The 19,412-nt window shown below is 42.2% G+C and overlaps 1 protein-coding gene and 1 pseudogene across 12 annotated transcripts in view; both read right to left on the bottom strand.

Moving 5' to 3' along the window:
• Positions 1-19,412, bottom strand: part of PIP5K1B (phosphatidylinositol-4-phosphate 5-kinase type 1 beta) — a 288,346-nt gene that overhangs the window by 103,921 nt on the left and 165,013 nt on the right. For 10 of the 12 annotated variants that reach the window (XM_059656847.1, XM_059656851.1, XM_059656849.1 and 7 more), the window contains 3 exons: positions 18,007-18,124; positions 8,705-8,857; positions 4,508-4,807 (listed from right to left, as the gene is read on the bottom strand). In XM_059656847.1, the coding sequence (XP_059512830.1) occupies positions 4,508-4,807; positions 8,705-8,857; positions 18,007-18,124 (571 nt within the window). The remainder of the gene's footprint in view (positions 1-4,507; positions 4,808-8,704; positions 8,858-18,006; positions 18,125-19,412) is intronic. The other 2 variants (XM_059656853.1, XM_059656852.1) reach the window with 1 other exon arrangement.
• On the bottom strand, positions 5,258-5,367 carry LOC132212930 (U2 spliceosomal RNA; annotated as a pseudogene).

Genomic DNA, 19,412 nt, shown 5'->3' with positions numbered 1-19,412 from the left:
GGACGTGTTGGAAGGCAATGCTACTGAAAACTACTCAAGGGGCTACCACAAAACTCAGGAGATGAATTATCAGGGTCTTAATAAAGGCTGTACATGTAAAGAGAACGGAAAGATCCAAGAGTTATTTAGGAGGCAGCCTGGATAGGACATGGTGATTTGCTGAGTCTGGAGAAAGAATAAGAGAAGGAGAGAAGGAAGGAAGGAAGGAAGGAAGGAAGGAAGGAAGGAAGGAAGGAAGGAAGGAAGGAAGGAAGGAAGGAAGGAAGGAAGGAAGGAAGGAAGGGAGGGAGGGAGGAGGGGGGAAAAGGGAGGGAGGGAGGGAGGAAGGAAGGAAGGGGTAACTTCAAGATACTGATCTGGGCAAGTGGCTGCATAATGACCATGTCCCCTGGGCCAGGGAAGATAGGAAGAAAAGCAGCCTTGGGGGAAGATGGCAGGCTACATAGGAAGAGCAGTTTTCAAATAGGATGCACCTCTCAGCTACTTGGTTACATGGGGACCATAGGGAATGGCTTGAATAAATCCTACTTCCTGTTTTTGATAGCAAGTGACCTGTGATGTCCTGGCAGTACTCTCTGCTGTCATGACTCTTACCCTGGGCCAAGTTCACTTACGGGCGTAGATGGCTGTCACAGCAGGCAGAGGGTGAGGCCAAGGGAGAGGAACTGCTTCAAGAAAGGGAACCTAATTATTACATGTCCATTTTCCCCAGATGCAGCCAATGGGGGAACAGCAGCATGGGGGTTGGGAGGAACTCCAACAGCTGGATCCCTGCTTTTGGAAAGAGACCTTTGTTTGAATCCTGTGGGCTCTGCAGGGTTGAAGCATAAATTGAGCTCAGTTTTCTAAAAGAGTTCCGAGTGGCCAGTATACTATGTGGAGGAGTTGGCCATAGAGGGACAAGGGCCGAAGGCTGAACTGGGGAAGCCAGGGAAAGGGACCAAGGGTGGGTGGGGAAGACGGCATTTGTCACAGGGTTAGGAGGCTCATCGTATCTGTCTGGGAAGAACAGAAAAGCTGGTGCCCAAAGGTCTGGGATGCTTGGACTTGCTGCTTCTAAGCTTAAGAGGGAGGACCCTGGCACCACTAGAAAGGGGTGTTTGACATTATCTGGCTCCTGACTGGATTTCTCTCCTGCTTCACATGCTCTCCCTCACTGTCAACCACTGCAACACCGGACAACCCCAGTTCAGAGAATGCATCGTGCTATTTCATGCCTCACTTACATTGTTTTATCTTCCTAGAAATAAACTTCTACTGCTTTGCCTACCTGGAGAACGCTTCTCATCCCCCAAAACCAAGCTATGACTCACCTACTCTGATCCTCACAATGCCTTAGAATAGAATCACTGTACTTAATATACTGTATGTGAGTTTATAAAAAATAGAGGTCATTCACATCACAGTGGCACCTGGTAGGTCTGACACGTGAGTGAAAGGATGTGTCCACATAAGGGTCTAGCCCACCGTTCTCTGCCGGGCTGCTGACACCATAGTGCAGCCCCTCGATTGATTTGTTTCTAGAGCCTCAGCTGGACCACCTCACTCAGAGGAATATTTACAGCACCGCTTTCCTGCTATTGGGCGCTGGCATCGGCCCTGGGTGACCTTCCAGTCTCCCTGAATGCACAGCACCTCGGCCAGCACTAAAGCTCAGTTCTGCAAAGCGAGAGAGAGATATGAGGACAAGAGATGCTCTTGGCAATGCCACCCACAGATCCCATACCAGGAGTTGGCCCTTCAGAGGATGACCTGAAGAGAGAGAGGGATGACTGCTATATGGCTTTGGGGTGGGTCTCTCTTTCTCTCTCTCTCCCCCCCTCACTCTCCCTCTCTCTCTCCCCCCTTCCACTATCTCTCCTCTCTCCCCCCTCTCTGTACGTATGTATATACATATATATGTGTGTAGGGAGACACTGAGCTCCAAGGAATTTCTGAACTGCTGCGTGTGGATAGGCATTTTTTCTGGGAAGACACCTTTAATCACACCTTTAATCAGTTTTGCAAAGAGGTCCATGATGATTACATACTAAGGCCTACCATTCCAGAAACGTGCCTTTCTTGAGGCAGTTCTGCTCAAAGAACCAACTGCTGACTTGAGGTCACAGAGGCCTTGGTCACAGTCAAGGCAGATCATGGAAGGGACTCAGATCCCCGCCGACCCCAACACACACACACACTGCAGCACTTACACGCTCCCATACAGCCCAGAAAAAGCCATTCTGAAGATAAACATTGTATGCCATTTAAGGAAGGTCCATGGTTCTTCTACAAGATCACGTGTAATGAGTGGGAAGAGTGAGCCTTAGGATACCTCTACACTGGCCTTTATGTTCCTTAGAGCAACAAATATTCCTCACATAAAACGGCAAATCTCCAGGGTCTCACTCCTGATGAAAAGTCATGTTGATCCTGTGCTATCGGTCTTGGCCTCAGGAACGGTAAATAAACAGACAAATCCTGTGCCATGGCTCTTTTACATTTGACCTTTCCTTTTTCTGGCATAGAAGCCTGTGGTTTTAAAAGACAGCAGGAAAAGGTTTCCATATTAAACAGGCAAGAAGCATGCTTGCGCATGCGCTCACACACAGGCACTAATAGAAAGCAAATCTAAAACTGGAGAGGCTTATACTAAACTCTGGGGAATTGAGAGTCACTTTTCACCCACATCCTGTAAGGGCAGAAAAAGCACAGGAAAAGGTTTCTATTAAAATGTATTTTTTTTTAAGGAAAAACATAAGTCATTCATATTCATCCAGATATCTGAATAGCTCAGCTGGACATTTTTCCCCTTGGTTCCCACTGTTTCCCCCCCCTCACTTCTGAAAGGATAATTAAAAAAAAATCCTTACAGTGAATCTTTTACATTTCAATTGTTAACAGCACATGCTTTGTACCCAAATAGGTGTGGGCTCTGCCACTGACTTGCTAAGTAATGCTGGGCAGGTTTCTTAACCTCTTTGAGAACCTCACTGTTCATGGACTAAATGGGAGTATGAATAGTACTGACTCCCAATGGCTGCTGAGAGAATGAAATAAAATGGTGCATTAAAAACATCTTAGACTAGCCCGGCACATTCTGAGCATTCACTGGATGGTAGTTAAAAGACAGAAGCTAGGGAATAACATCTCTATCAATGAAACAAACAATTCCATGGACACATCTTCATGCGTTATCAGACATGTTGAACGTGTAGACAGAAAAAAAAATCAGACATGGTGGGGCTGTTTTCTCAGTGAGAATTCCCCACCTTACATACCACATGGGTGGTTAGAATGCTCTCCCCAGCTTCAGGGGAGCTCGAGTCTGGCAGAGAAGGGTCCTCCTCCCTGGCAACACTGTGGGCCATCTGCCCAGGCCCACAGAGGGCTCAGAAAGCCACAGCCTGGGAGGCATCCCTGTTCCCAGTGACCAGGCCCGACGAGTCGCACCTGCTCTTCCAGAACGCCCTGGTCAGACCCAAACCAACATGCCTCCTGGCCGTCTCCACTATGATGACTCTCCTAAGTTCATCTGAGCCAGGAAATGATATTCCGAGAACTCGTTAATGAAATGGTCATCACCCTTCAGAGCCCATCAGAATTGCATTTTCATCTTTGTCTTCAAAAGGACTTGTACTTACTTTCTCCAAATTCACCATGTCAACAAAATCTTCCCTGGGTTTTGGCCTTACACTTTTTTTCTTTAAGTATTGAAGGCTGGGGACTTTGGACTATGAATTCCTCCTTCCTTTTGACAATCACTCTGGCGGAGTTTGGGTAAAATGGTGTTTACTCTGTTAAGCCTCATTCCTGATTACCTCTTATTCAGATCACATAAAATACGTTCAGCAAATGGGTTCACCACATGGTCCGCATCCACACCTGACTTCCAGGAACCCACTTATCAATCCCACCACAGACCTTTTCTCTAAGCTTCGCTTGCCTGTTGGAATCTTACTTCTTCCAAGATTTCTACATGGCCTAATCAATGCTTTAAACCTAAATTTCTGTAGCCTCTGGTTTAACTACCATCCCCACAGCAGAGGATGAAAAGAAAAGCAAATCTTTTTTCATTTTATTAAAAAAAAGCTGACTTAGCTTATTAGTAACCATCAACAGACGCTCTAGACCAGTGGTTCTCAACCTTCCTAATGCTGCGACCCTTTAATACAGTTCCTCATGTTGTGGTGACCCCCAATTTCATTGTTACAAATTGAACACAATTAAAGCATAGTGATTAATCACAAAAACAATATGTAATTATATATGTGTTTTCCAATGGTCTTAGGTGACCCCTGTGAAAGGGTCGTTTGACCCCCAAAGGGGTCTTGACCCACAGGTTGAGAACCGCTGCTCTAGACAATTCCCTCGTCATCCACAAATCCCTCTGACATCAGGGAAGCATGAGTCAGCACCAGGATTGGGACCAACGGGATTCCACGTATCCGCTTGGCACATTTCTTACAATTATTACATTCCTACAGGTGACTTTTCAAAGGAAATCAGAGCAACAGCGTTTCCTTACCCGACAGTCTCTCTGAAGAGTTTTCATGAGCGCATTGTATGTTTCTGTATCAAAATACAACCCTTCGTGCATGTCTTGTAGGAAATCTAAGTCCTTAAAGGTGGGGTTGGACTTTTCTCTCTCTTTTCGGGATGCTCTTCGCTTGTAGGTCGAGCCTTTCAAGTCGTATGTAAAGTGCATTCTCATGGAGCGCGGCAAGACATTGTTCATCACCACGATTCTGATGTTAATGCCCCCTGATTGCATGCAATACAGTCCATAAAATTTTGGCAAAAGAGTCCGTGGATTCTGGTTTAAATTCTAAATAAAGAAAAAGAAAAAAAATGATTAAAATATCCTATTTTTACCAAATAAGCTCCACTAAAGGTGTATTTTCACCTATTTTAAAAAAACAGAACACGATTGTCTTTACTAATGGTCATTGCTAAAAGTTTGCTGTCCCTAATCTAGTTCTTCAATTGGCTTATTTCAATAGTAACTTTACCATTCTAAACTCAAGACACTAAAAGTAGCTGAATTAAAAATGGACAGAAAGTCCCAAGTTAGCTCCAAGTAAAAAATGGGCAAAGAATTGATTAGTGTCATGTGTGACTATTCTCTAAGGTAGCCAAAGACAAAATTAATTGCTTGGGAATAAGGGATGAACATTTTAAATTTTAATAGCTCCGGAAAAACTGTCTTCCGAAATGGCCAGTCCGATTCACAGGCACACTTTGTAAGATTACACATTTTCATCACTCTTATCAGTGCTGAGTATCAAACTTTAAAATCTTTGTAAACATGATTGGTGAAAACTTAAAACTTTAAACTGATAAGAACAGATACTACACTTGATCTTAGCCAAAAGGCCGAGAAGCGATAAAAAACTTAAAACTTTAAAAAATAATTTGAACATCACTGATTAGAGAAATGTAATATTTCTGATTTATATTTAGGTACCTCACAGATAATTTTCTGCTAACATCCATTCCCTTGCTCACTTAGGTTTTTGTTCTTGTTGGAGTCCTTGATATAGTCTAGATATTTATCATTTTCCTATTCTCTAGGGAGTAAATATTTTGTCCCAGTCTTTTTTTAAGTATAAAAACAAAGAATACATGCCTATTTCTGTCCTACTTTAAAAGTAGGTGAGAAAGGAATGGCATATATATAATGAAAAGTCTCTACTGTGCCTGATCCTTCCCCTAATTCCCAACTTTTGAGGAAACTAATATTCCCACTTTCGTTATATCATTCCAGAAATATTCTATGTGCTTATCTTAATTTTGTGCTGCTATTTTTTCATTATATAGATGTTTTGTTTTTTAATGTAGTAACATTCATGAACTCATTTCTTGGGGTTTTTTGGCTTCTTGTTTAACAAAGCGTTTTATATCCTCAGGTTATAAATGCCTTCTCTTCCATATCTTTATAGTTTTGGTCATTGCATTATGTTTTTACACCATATGAAATTAATTTGTGTGTGTGCGAAAGATCTAAAACAGGAATTTAATTTTTTTCTTCAATGTGACGTAGCCATTTATTGACGAGTCTATCCTTTCCCAATTGAGTTTAAGTTCCTCCTATATCATATGATAAGTTATCAAAGCACATGCATCTATTTCTGGACAGTTGATTTGAAGCCACTGATCTACTTGCCTACCACATCTATAATTTTAGTATGGCTTTATAGAGTTTTGATATATTTAGAGCAGGCCCATCATTCTTTCCCCCAAAATGTTTTGTCTGTCCTTACAACTCTTCCCTTCCACTGTTTAATTGTTTAGGTGCTCTTAAAATAATACTTGTTTTCACATGCAAATGAATCAGCTTTTTCTAGGAAAACATGATATTGGAATTACACTGGATTATATGTTTACTTGGGGGTAATTGAAATCTTTACAATACTGAGTTCAGAAATGATGCATATGTCTTTACTATCTTACATCATTTTTATGTCCTTAAATAAAATTTTTTAACTTTCCATCATATTAGTCTTGTACATTTCTTTTCATAAACATAAGTATTTTAGAATCCTTATTACAAAATTTTGCAGGGATTACTGGTCATATGTTATAATTACTTTAATTTGCTTTCCCAATCAGAATTATAGTATGTCTTATCTTTATTTTTCTAATAATGTTCCTTATATTCTCATTATGAATGGAATCTTCCCCCCCCCCTCATATTCTCCAACTCTATATGATCTACATAATACATGGATTTTGTAGATTTGTCTTATATCTGGTGGATTCTTAATCCCAGTTTATTTTCTTGAAATTTTGCTGATTTTCAATTTATAATTTGTAAAGAACAGAGTTTACACTTTCCTTCTATTTCTGTATCAAACATTTATTGCTAAGAATTCTAGCAAATATATCAGAAAGGACCACTGATGAAGGACATCCTTTTTCTTTTCTATCATTTCCAGTGAAAGGGCTCTTGTTCTTCTCAAAGAGATATGTGAATTCTGGGGACTGATAAAGGTATAAAATATGAGTATTCACTTACTTATTCATTAAAAGACCTCCCTGCCAATTTTTAGAATTTTAATTAAGAAAAGATGTTGAATTTCGAGTGTCTTAGTTTCTCTTCAATGTCTATTTGGAAAACTGCATGATGTTCCCATCCGTTTCTTGTTAGTGGGATGAATTATATTGTTTGTTACACTAGCATACATGACTAGGATAGAACCACTTGTTCAGCTAAATTTTAAAGTTTTACTGAATATTTATTAATTTCAATTTAATGTAAGAGACTAATCTATCTAGAACTACGGAAGCTTAGAACTATAGACGTTTAAGATTTGCTCATTTAGAGGTTAGCCAAGGGTGTGATGTTAGTTTGATTCCAATTTTACATTACTTTAAAATGTGTATATAAATACAATATAGCCGGAAGGACATATACCAACTTATACCAAATATTAGTAATACGCATCTCTGGGAAAGGAATTATGGATGGTTGCATTCTTTTTCCTTTTCTGTATTTTTTATGTTCTCTAACAGAAAGAAGAGAATTTGCTCAAAAATAAAAGCTATTTGTTCAGGACCAAGACCTTTTAAAATCTGTGCACCCTGTCATTTAAGATTTGTATTTAGATGTTTGATCGCTCTAGTTACATGTGTGGCAGATTTACAGCATTTAATGTAGTCTCTAGCAGACTTTGGATTTAAATAATCTTTTACACATAAATGAGCTGTGTGGCATCTCATCAATTCTGTTTTGAAACAAGGACGACAGTTATCTCAGCAAGTGGGCAGCAGGACTGGGGGCTTGAAATCTAAACTGCTTCCTGTCGCCATTCCAACCACAGATCATTAATAACTGTCATGAAGGTGCCAATACATGAGAGGGATGAAGATGAAAAGGTTACTTAGGAAAGTGTTTATTTTTTAAAAATTTAGACTAAATGTCTAGTAAATTCACCTAGACTAGGTTACTGGTTGTTTGTCTCTAAAATATTACATGAAAGGTGATTTTCATGTCATTATAATTAACCTATGAAATTCTGAATTATAATGATTATTCTTGAATGCATGCTGGTACATAGTGCAGGGGTTAAAGACACAGCCTTCTAGAACCCTACCACTTGCATTCAAGTCCCACCTCTACAGCTCACTCCCTGAATTACCCCTGGCAACTTATTCCATTTATCTTTGTCTCAGTTACTCATCTACAAAATGGCAATGACTGAAGTGTCCAAGATTGTTGTGAGGATTAAATGTGTTAGTACAAGAAAAGCACTTGTAGCTGTTCTTAACATAGTTTAGCACTCAACGAATATTAACCACTCATGTTATTAGTATGTACTGGGTGCAAGGAGTTTGCAATGAATGCATTGCTTCCTTTATCTTACATCCTGTCTCTTTTCTTTATCACCACCACCACATAAAATAGGCATTTCCCAGCTTTTAAAGATTGAAAGGACTAAGGCTCAGAGGTTACCTTGCTTACTCATGGTCACACAGTCAGTTAATGGCTGAGCTGGGATTTGAACCCAGGGCAGAGCGAGTTAACAGCTATACTCTACTACTCAGTTCTATTTTGCTTTTCAAATCTTGTCAAGAAATATCATAGCATAGTCTAAATACAAAATAAAGTTCACCAGAGAGAAAGAAACATTCCAAAGAGTCACTAAGAACACACACAGAAATACACTTTTGAAGAAAGTAATTAAATCTCAAGCAGAAGCTTTAATTATGTGCAGCTACTTACCATGTAATAGCCGGGCAGCAGCTTCTGAAGGAACTCCGCCTCTTTATGCTGAACTGTTTTGATAATAAATTCATCATCACTGGTCACAAAAAACAAGGACCCACTGGCTCCGGGGTTGGACAGCTCTATCAGCGGTTCATTGCAGAGGGAATACTGAAGAGTAAGGAGGAAAACCACAGCATTACCTCTCTGGCCATTTGGAAACAGGCAGCGCTCTCCATGAGCTTTAAAAAGAGGCTCCGGGTACACCCAGAAGGCTCTGTGTGAGATGTCAAAAACTTTAATTGATCCATTTATCTTAATAATACTTTGATGGGACACAGACATGCCCTTCCCACCCCTGGTGTTATATGATAGAATCATAAATCATCGCATGTATTTGATGAGATAGCTCAAACAGCAGTGTTGACTAAGGTGCTTTGTTCCCAACAAGTGCCCATAAAATAACAACTAAAGGTCGGATCCACACTGTGTATTTGTCACTTGAACACTGACACCTGTTCTCTTCTCATGATTTATTCTCCCAAAGGGTGTTATCCACTCAGGGCTTCACCAAGGAAATGTCTCTAACATCTGTATCTCCAGCCCAGATCTCTAAGGACTCCAGACCTGTACACCTAACCTTTTATTGGATATTTTTTACTTAGTTATATCACAAACACTCCACATGCGACGAGTTCAAAATCAAATTCATCTCAGGACTGTGGCGCCTTTGTGGGAATTAGAAAGAGGTGCCTCTTTCTCCTGGCAGATGTAGCAGCGGGCCAGTTACAAGGTTGGTGAGTAGGAGGGCTGGATTCCAGGCTCCATCCCCCCACCGTGGCCAGGTATTCTTGAAGGTGCACACCCTGCACAACCATGCATGGCCACTCTACACCTGCCTCCTGCCGCATCCTCCATCTTCTCCTTTCTCCCTTTCTCCTTTCTTCCTATCATAGGGATTGGAAGCATCTTTGTTCCCAAACACTTGGGCATTACCCTGAATGCCTCACATTTCTTCACCTTCCATATCCAGACTCTTGATTATACCGACCCCCTTCATGACATCTCTTTTGCCAATACCCTCAGATCAACGGTTTCATCACTTCATGCCTTGATTACTATGGAAAGTCCCACCTCATCTCAACTATCCACACTCCAGCCCTCCAGTGCATTCTCCAACAGGAAACCAAGGATCTTTCTAAAATACAAATCTGAGCATATCCTTCCATGCCTTCACAACTTTTAGTGGTTTCCACTGTCTACATAGAAGATAATACCCAAGTTTTTAGAACAGATGTTTTAAGGCCAGGAAAGGCCCAGCTCTGCCCTGCAATCTTTTCTCTCTTCACTTCCCTCTTCACATTCCAGCTCTAGTCATAGAGAGCTGCTCCCCATTTTATCAAATGTGCTGCATACTCTTAACTACTAGCCTTTTGCATTTTCCTCTACCAGAAACAACCTCCAGGCTACCTTCACCTGGTTGACGACCACTCCATCATGAACTCATTCAACATTTAAAACGCCTATTGAGCCTGTGTCATTTCCCAGGTATTCACGAAGCTTATATCCTAGGAGAGGAAACAGACAGTGAACTAACAAGTGAATAAATTATACATCAGTGTGGTAAGTGCTACTGAGAAAAATGGAGCATGAAAAGGGGGGCGGAGAGTACCAGCAATGAGTGAGGACTGGGCTGCAATAAATTTTAAGTAGGGTGGTCACGGAAAGCCTCATTGGGAAGGTGGCATTTGAGTAGAGGCCTGTGGAGATCTGGGGCATTTCAGGCCGAGGGAAGGACAAATGCAAAAGTGTGGAGACCTGGAGAGTTCAAGGCACAGCAAGGAGGCCAGTGGCTGGAGCAGGTAAGCAAGGAGGAGAGCTGAAAAGGATGAAGCCAGAAGGGTCGAGCTGGCCAGAGCACGCAGGTGCCACAGGCCACTGTAAGGACAATGGCCTCTTCTCTAGGGGAGCTGAAAGCCCCTGGAGCAGTGGTTCTCAACCTTCCTAATGCCGCGACCCTTTAATACAGTTCCTCATGTTGTGGTGACCCCCAACCATAAAATTATTTCCGTTGCTACTTCATAACTGTAATTTTGCTACTGTTATGAATCATAATGTAAATATCTGATATGCAGGATGTATTTTCATTGTTACAAATTGAACATAATTAAAGCATAGTGATTAATCACAAAAACAATATGTAATTATATATGTGTTTCCCGATGGTCTTAGGCAACCCCTGTGAAAGGGTCGTTCGACCCCCAAAGGGGTCGCGACCCACAGGTTGAGAACCGCTGCCCTGGAGGGTCTGGAGCAGAGCACCACTCCGTCTGCTGTGTGAGAACCCACTGCAGGTGGACGAAAGGAAGATGCAGGGAGCACAGTGAGGAGGCTGTTACAGTGACGTGGCTTTCAGTGTTGCTAGCACTTATTCCAGAAAACTCCCTGGTTCCGCGAGTCTAGATCAACTGCTTCCTGGCATTGGACGTCCTCATCACAGAAGTTACTACAAAAACACCTTAACGGCCTATTTACAGATTGGAGCTCCCATTAGAGCGCTGTGAGTGCAGAAACTATGAATATCGGATCCTGTGATACTGCTCAGGACCTGGGCCTTGCACATAGCGGACATTCAGTAACTTTTTGTCAAACAAATGACTGGACTCCATCAGCAACAAGGGCTGTAAATCTCGCCAAAAGTGACAAAAACTAGCAGAGAGGTCAATTTTTGGTTACTGAGCTCAGTGTTTCACTAATAATCCTCATTACTGACTAGAGAAACACTGGGTGCAGAGCAAAGGTAAGGAGGCGAATGTGTGTGTGATCTGACTAGCCCTGGGGAGTGGCACAGGCAGGGATTTAAAGAACCGTATCCTCTGACGGAGACCTCTGACCACATGGCTGAACACCCCTCCAAGACTTTCATCTGGGCTTGTGAAGGTAAGTCAGAGAGGAGGGGCGGCAGAGAAGGAAGGAGGAGAAACCGGGAGAAAAGTGACTAAAAAGCAGTTCTCTAGTTGTCCCTTTTTAGACTCTCTTGCTTTGGCAGCACCTCAGACAAGGGGAACAAAATTCTCTGAGGAGAGAAAGAAGCAAGTGCTTACTGCCTTCCCAAAAGGCACTGGCAACTTCCATCTTCTTCCTCGCTTCCTGACGCTCTCGTGCTGGGCAGCACCACCGCCTTGGCCTTTCTGGACAAGTTGAGGGCAAGGCAGGAAAACAGCCACAGCGTCAGACTGCGCTGGATGCCATACAAGCCGAGGGGAAGCAGAGGGCACCTTCCTGCCGAGAGGGTGTCCGTGTGGCCGGTGGCAGGGCCCGGGACGCGGAACCAACCGGTGTTTGTAACACGTGGCGCTGCCGGTGGCTGCTTGTGCAACCTGGAGTCTAAGGACTCTCATCTCTAAAACAAAGATAATAATGCCCACGAGAAAACAGCTGGAAGCCTTTAGAGTGGACGCTTTCAAAATGCCTGGCAACGGCTGACCGTTTAGCTATGGCTGGTGCTAATTTTGATTACATGACCATATGCCAGTGGTTCTCAACCTTGGCTGCACATCAGAATCACCTGGGAATCTTTTTAAAATCCTGATTTTTGGGCCTCATCCTCCGGAAATTCTGTTTCTTTGTTATGGGGTGGGGCCAGAACATTTGTAACAAAGAAACAGAATTTCCGGAGGATGAGGCCCAAAAATCAGGATTTTAAAAAGATTCCCAGGTGATTCTAATGTGCAGCCAAGGTTGAGAACCACTGGCATATGCAGTGGAGAGAGGCACTCCACCTACAACAGACAGGCAGGTGAGGGAGGGCTGGCGGTGCCTTAGGATGCACTGAGGGCCTCAGCCCGACTCCTACGGGAGCGGGCCTGCCCACAGATACACCGAGAAGCAAGAAAAAAAGTGGGCCTTTTCTGCAGTCACAAATTTGAGACCCTGGAAAATAAAGGCCTCAAAGAAGGAAGGCAGGACCCAGACTCTAGAAATTCTGATTCCTTGTTCCATGGGGTTGGAAGTCTTGGCTCAGAACCTTCTCATGGATTGGAGCAAATGCTGCGAAAGTACAAAAACACAAAGTGTGGAAATAAGAGGCTGCAAACAGAGAAATGAGGGGGTGATTCAGGCAGAGCTGTCTAGAGAAAACTGGAGTCAGACCTGAACATCTGCTCCCAATTAGTCTCAAATTCTTCTATAAGCAGTGACATAATATGGAGATTATTTCGTGGGTTACTTAATTGTCCAACACTCTTTTATTGTGTCATTTATAAATTAGTATGAAGGGGGAAAATGAGGTGTTCTGCTGCATTTTAATAACTTTTCGGGGGTCTCTATGAGCACAGCGTTAGTGTGCAACAAACTGGCGTCATGATACTGACCAGGAATATTACCATTGTCATCTATGATTATATGGTTTCTCCACCTACAATTCTGTTACGTTCTCTTCTAAGCAACCTTCACTGAAAGGCTGCCTTTTAAGAACAAATAAGGAGGAGAGATGGGAACATTTTAATTAGCCACACGATCAACAAGCCCCGTGCACTGCTGGGTTTTATGTGCCTTCCAGGCACTTCCATTTGTGCCCGCTGGTCCAATGTATTCACTCTCTGGCTTCTGATTCCTGCAGAGCCTCCCTCCTATACCCTTGGGAAGAACGCAGAGTACAGCCCAGCTGGACCCTGCCAAGGCAACTTAACAATGTACACTTGCGTGGCGTGATCCTTTCCCTGCCATTTCTTCCCCTGACTGTGTTAAATATGCACCCTGCTCTCTTTCTTATTGGTATCAGTGAACCTGAAAAGACATCATATAAATCACCCTGGGCTTTTGATGGAGAAGGAAATGAACCAAAGGCTGTTGCCCAAGCAGAGACGAGGAAAAAAGCTCTGGGGCCCCTTCGCCTTCCCTTGGGAGGTGTTTATTCAGGAACAAATAAGGAAGAAAAAGTGGTTGCGTGGCTGAGCGGGGCATACAGAAGCACCTTCACCGAGCTGTCTCACAGTCCAAATTAGGCACGTTTCAACACGACACTTGCAATGGAACAGCATTTTAATGGAACCGAGAACATAAACAGAATAATTCAGGCTGAAATCCAGAGGCAACAGCACAAAACTAAGGAGAAACACACACACATCAAGGGGTTCCAATATCAAACCCATCTACAGAGCTACCCATCACCACCTAATGCTAGCCCCTCCTTCCCCCACCTTTAGACCAGTCTATCTTCGCCAATTTGGGTTTAAAGAGCCCATTTGACAGATGGCAGGATGCACGAGGTAGAGATTTGCACTACATCCTACTTTGCTCCCCACAGTTTTTCATGGTCCATCTTATTTCATTTTTCTGTGTTTACTTGGGCTTAATGTTTCCAAAATGCGTTTTGTTAGGCTGTTTGAGCTCTTTGGCTGTATTCTTCAGACTGGATAATCACTGTTCACAGTTCAATGAGCTAGGGCAGTGGTCGGCAAACCGCAGCTCGCGAGCCACGTGCGACTCTTTGGCCCCTTGAGTGTGGCTCTTCCACAAAATACCACGTGCGGGCGCCCACGTACAGTGCGAAGTTGACTTAAAACTTTAAGTAAAGTTTATTAAGTTAATTTTAGGGAACATTGTGGAGTGAAAGGAAATGTAGTGTCGAGGACTGAGAAAGGTATGTTGAGATGGTTTGGACATATAGAGAGGATGAACGAAAGGAGATAGACGAAACAAGTATACAAGACGAGTGAGGATGGGAGAGTTGGAAGGGGTCGACCTCAGTGAACGTACCTCAATCAGATTGAGGACGTTTTTAGCAAAGGCCAGCTTAGGAGTACCCTAATTAAGTTAATAACAATGTACCTACCTATATAATTTAAGTTTAAAAAATTTGGCTCTCAAAAGAAATTTCAGTCGTTGTACTGTTGATATTTGGCTCTGTTGACTAATGAGTTTGCCGACCACTGAGCTAGGGAATACCTACCTTGAGACCACAATTAATGAGAGGCTTGGTGGGTTGGGAAGCATGAGGCCAGATGGTAAAAGGAAAAGAACACTGTGGAGGGGGGGATGGGGAGACGGCTGTTCTGATATGAACACTGTCCCCACCAATGTGGGTAACCTTGACATTTCCCTTCACTGGCCCCAGCTTCAGATGCCTCATCTAAAATGAAAGGTTGGGCTAGAAAGTCTCTGAGGCTCACACCTGACTTTCTGAAGCATGCCGTGTCATACAAAAGACCATTTCCTCAACGGCCACATTTCAGGTCACTGCGTGGGGGCCCCAGATGGGGTGGTTTGGAGGCTGAGTGTCTAGAAGCTCCAAGACCTATAGGGGGAGCTGCCTCAGTTCTGGGCTGTGGATCCCCAGTGCAGGGCAAGTGGGTGGCTGTAGCCAATGAGGACCAGGCCATGTGTAACTAGAGAGCCACTGCCCCTGCTGTGTTTCCTGCAGGTCCCTAAGATGGGCCTGGTTATTGAACTGTGTGTACAGTTATAAGGCTGGTGGAAATGGGGGGAAAAAAACCCACAAAAGGATACTTCCTCCTGGTCTTATCTTTTTCTCCCCTAACTTTTCATTATGGAAAAACTTCCAACATATATAAAAGTAGAGAGAACCGTGTAATCAACATCCATGTTTCTGTCTTTTAGCTTCAACAATTATCAACTCATGGCCAATTTTGTCTTCTCTTCACCCCTAACCACTCCCCTGCCTGGTTCCCTCAGACTCCTTTGAAGCAAATCCCAGACATCAAATTGTATCATCCATCAGATACTTCTTAAAAGAGAAGAACTCCTCCTTTCAAACAGAATACCATCATCCCACCAAAACAATAGTTCAATAATGTCAAATATGTAGTCAGTCTCTACATTTCATTCATTTCCTATAATTAAAGAAAACCTGTTTATTTGAATTATATGGCCCTATCTTTTTAATATTCCTGATCAAAACCTCTCCCTCCTGCTATACTGGCCTACTCAAAGTCCTTCTAAATGTTTAATGCGTTTGTAGCTTTGGTATCACAGTCACCTCCCTCTGGCCCTTCCAATATCTTTCCCTTCAAATCCTTTGTAATTTTAAAATCACAGTTAAACCACATATGCCCATAAGAAGCCCTCTTAATCATTAATCCAAGAGAGAGAGAGACCACTCCCCCCCCCCAATTCCTGGAGCATTTAATGTGTTGCTTCTGTCTTTTTATTTACTGCCTGGTAGAATGGTTCTTTCCTACATAAACCAGTTATTCTAATTGGATTCTAAGTTCTCTGACTTTCATGAATTATAATGTCTTGAATCTCCCAATAATTATTAGCTAAGTATTTTAGTTACGATAGGTGTTCAAAATAGGCAATGATTAATTTACCTTTCCGCCAGGTACATGAAGGAAGACTTTTTAAAAAATATATATTTTTATTGATTTCGGACAGGAAGGGAGAGGATGAGAGAGATAGAAATATCAATGATGTAAGAGAATCATTGATTGGCTGCCTCCTACACGCTCCCTACTGGGGATCAAGCCCTCAACCCGGGCATGTGCCCTCGATCAGAATCGAGCCCGGGACCCTTGAGTCCACAGGCTGACGCTCTATCAACCGAGCCAAGTCGGCTAGGGTTGAAGGAAGACTTTTGCTTACAGAAGCCATCAGCTTAGTCTCCTATGCTCCTTTGTGAACACTTTAACCTCATTATGAAAGTAAACTTTCTAGCTTACAGGCTCATTACTGTGACAGCTACATGAGGACTTGTTCAGAAATGGGCCTTCCCAAAAGAAAGCTGTGCTGTGAGACAGAATGAGCAGCAGCAAGGGTTTCCCAGCCTGGGGGTCAATGGCCACAGGGGAGGCCTACTTGGGAGAGGGCAGAGGGGCAGCCATCCCATACTGACTGGATCTGTGTTACGAAAAGCAAATGTATGGTATCCCCTTTGCCTGCAGAATCTCAAGGAAATTCAGAGAGAAAATGCATTAATTTCTCACGTATAGCAGAAGATGAGGGATTGATCTTATTTCCAGTAATATGATATTAAGATCCCAGTGGTTTCCCCAAAAACGTTCCTTGAATGACACTGACCCTCAGTAATTACAGAAAGGGAAGATTCTTTGTTTTCTAGCCAAACACACACACACACACACACACACACACACACACACACACACCCCAAATGAATTTGTGTACTTGAGTGGTTGAGATGGCAGGGTTGATAATGCTGGGTAGGGGCACCTGGCATTTCAATTAAAGGGGTGTGATGAGGCAGAGAGCACATGGACACACATTTCAGGAAAGCAGGATGCCCAGGGACTTTCTATAGAGTTCTGCCTGCTCTATAAAGACTTATTAATGTGCCTTGAGGAACCGGTATTATTTCATCCGGCAGCAGTCATATTATTTTCTTAAGGCCAAATGAAAGAAGCGGGTCATGCGTGGTTTCCATCAGCACAAAGGAGAATCTGCTTGGAATGTAATCATTGCCATTGCACCCAAATTAAAAGATGCATTTTAAACACTCTCTGTGACAAGTGACAAATGTGGCTCTACCTCCTTTGCAAAGCATTATTCCAGGATCTAGCTCAAGTTCTATTAATACAATTCAGAATGAGATGAACCATCAATATTTGATGGCATCCTTCCTTCAGCTTCTTGAGAACTGATTTTGAAGAGCCCGAGGGTGTGAACGGTGATCAAATGACACCATTTTCTTCTTGAAACAGAAAGAAGGCCCTGACTCCTTGAACAGGAAAAGAATAAATCTCTGAAGCCACATCAGACTACCTCACAGAAAGGCTGTTGTATTGGTGCTGCCGTGCGCCAGAAGGAAGGCAGGGAGAAAAGACAAATCTGAGAATAGAACACGGCCTTGTACCAAATGAAAACACATTTAAAAAGAATCTGTATAAAGAGATTTTGAGAACAAAGATATCCAGTTCCTTTAAAATGATATTCCATTGTAGGTCAAGGTGAAAATGGTTGTGGGCCAAGGCAGGATTGAGACGAATGGTGTAAATAAGGCAATTAAAACAGAAAGGCTTTCCAAGAGAATCCAATCAGCAAAATTCACAGGAGTATTTAGAACTAATCATAATATATCTGTTAGAATAATTATCTGAAGAAGAAACCAATACCAGAGTTATTTAAGTATCAATCACAATGGTAGATTTTGTAGCCATCAGTTAAAAACTGCAATCAAATCACATGTTCTGAAGCTAAATGTATAATCATTATGAGAGTTGGAGCTTTTTACTATGCGCCAGAGCTTTATAAAATAAGAGACACAAGTCACTTATCACTGTTGCTATGAGACAAATGTTTACATCACACATTTCTGGAAAAGAAGGAAAATTATAGATTCTTACCAAGTAATCATCAGGCTTGATGCCAAAAAGCTCTCTGAAATATCGGAATGCTAGTGGAGCATATGTCTTAAATCTGAAGTCTGGGTAGTGATGTGCTGGGGTCAGATTGCTCCCTTCACTGCAGTTAAAATAGTAAAAAGAATAAGAGAGAGAACATTAGCGAAGACAATTTTGACTTCAAATTCTAGCTCTACTGGTCCGGAGCCAATCTCCCCTCTAAAAAAAAGCACCCCCTGACAGTGGGTCTCTTGAAGTTCATGTTTCAAAGGCGAGCGGCCATCAGGTAAAAACAGTTGCCAACTCAGTGAGGGCCACTCCAAGCAGGCAGCCCCTGCCAACCACACTGTGTCTTCAGCCTGAGAATTTGTCACCATCCCCCTGTGCTTCCTTCCTGGGGAAACCAACCCACCTTTCTCATGAAACCATAGTTGACTTGCTTTAGGCATAAGATCCAGGGTTTAGTGCGTGGAACAAATTTTAGAAATGCATTTTTTTTTGCCATGAATTTTGAACACTGGATAAATTCTTTGAACTACAAATAGGTAAAATAATTTTTAAAATAGATGAGAACTATGGAACTGGAAATAGATGGGGCCTGGATCTGTGAAGTCTTCCTTAAATCCATAATTACAGGAAAAGAGACCTTACATTTCTTCGTGATTTAAAAATCCGATTTCCATTCCCACTTAAATCATTTTCTCCCCCCCGTTTCTGGGTTCATCTTTGAATTTTTTTGCAATACTTATGATATATGAAAGGTATAAAGTATAAACCAGTGAATATCCATGACCCCAAAATGCTGCTTAAGAAATAAAATTTATCCATATAGTCGAATCCCTTCTGAACTTTTTACTGATCTTATACCTTTCCTTCTCCTTAGAGCAGCGGTTCTCAACCTGTGGGTCGTGTTTTGGGGGTCGAACGACCCTTTCACAGGGGTTGCCTAAGACCATCAGAAAACACATATATAATTACATATTGTTTTTGTGATTAATCACTATGCTTTAATTATGTTCAATTTGTAACAATGAAAATACATCCTGCATATCGGATATTTACATTATGATTCATAACAGTAGCAAAATTACAGTTATGAAGTAGCAACGAAAAAAATTTTATGGTTGGGGGTCACCACAACATGAGGAACTGTATTAAAGGGTCGCAGCATTAGGAAGGTTGAGAACCACTGCCTTAGGGGCATCCACTAGGCTGAATTTTGATGTTTATGATTAGTTTTATTTACATGATATCAGGTAAGTCACCTAATCTGCCTGTACTTCAATTTTTCATTGTGAAAAATAAGAACAATGCAGTAGAGTAATATGATTTTATATAGAGATTCAATGTCTCTTTTTGCCACATTCTCGGTGGAACATCAAAACTCTATTCAAGTTTATATGAGTCTG

This window comes from Myotis daubentonii, chromosome 11 (assembly GCF_963259705.1).
Source record: "Myotis daubentonii chromosome 11, mMyoDau2.1, whole genome shotgun sequence".
Lineage (NCBI taxonomy): Eukaryota > Metazoa > Chordata > Mammalia > Chiroptera > Vespertilionidae > Myotis > Myotis daubentonii.
This window is presented reverse-complemented; position numbering and strand designations above follow the sequence as displayed.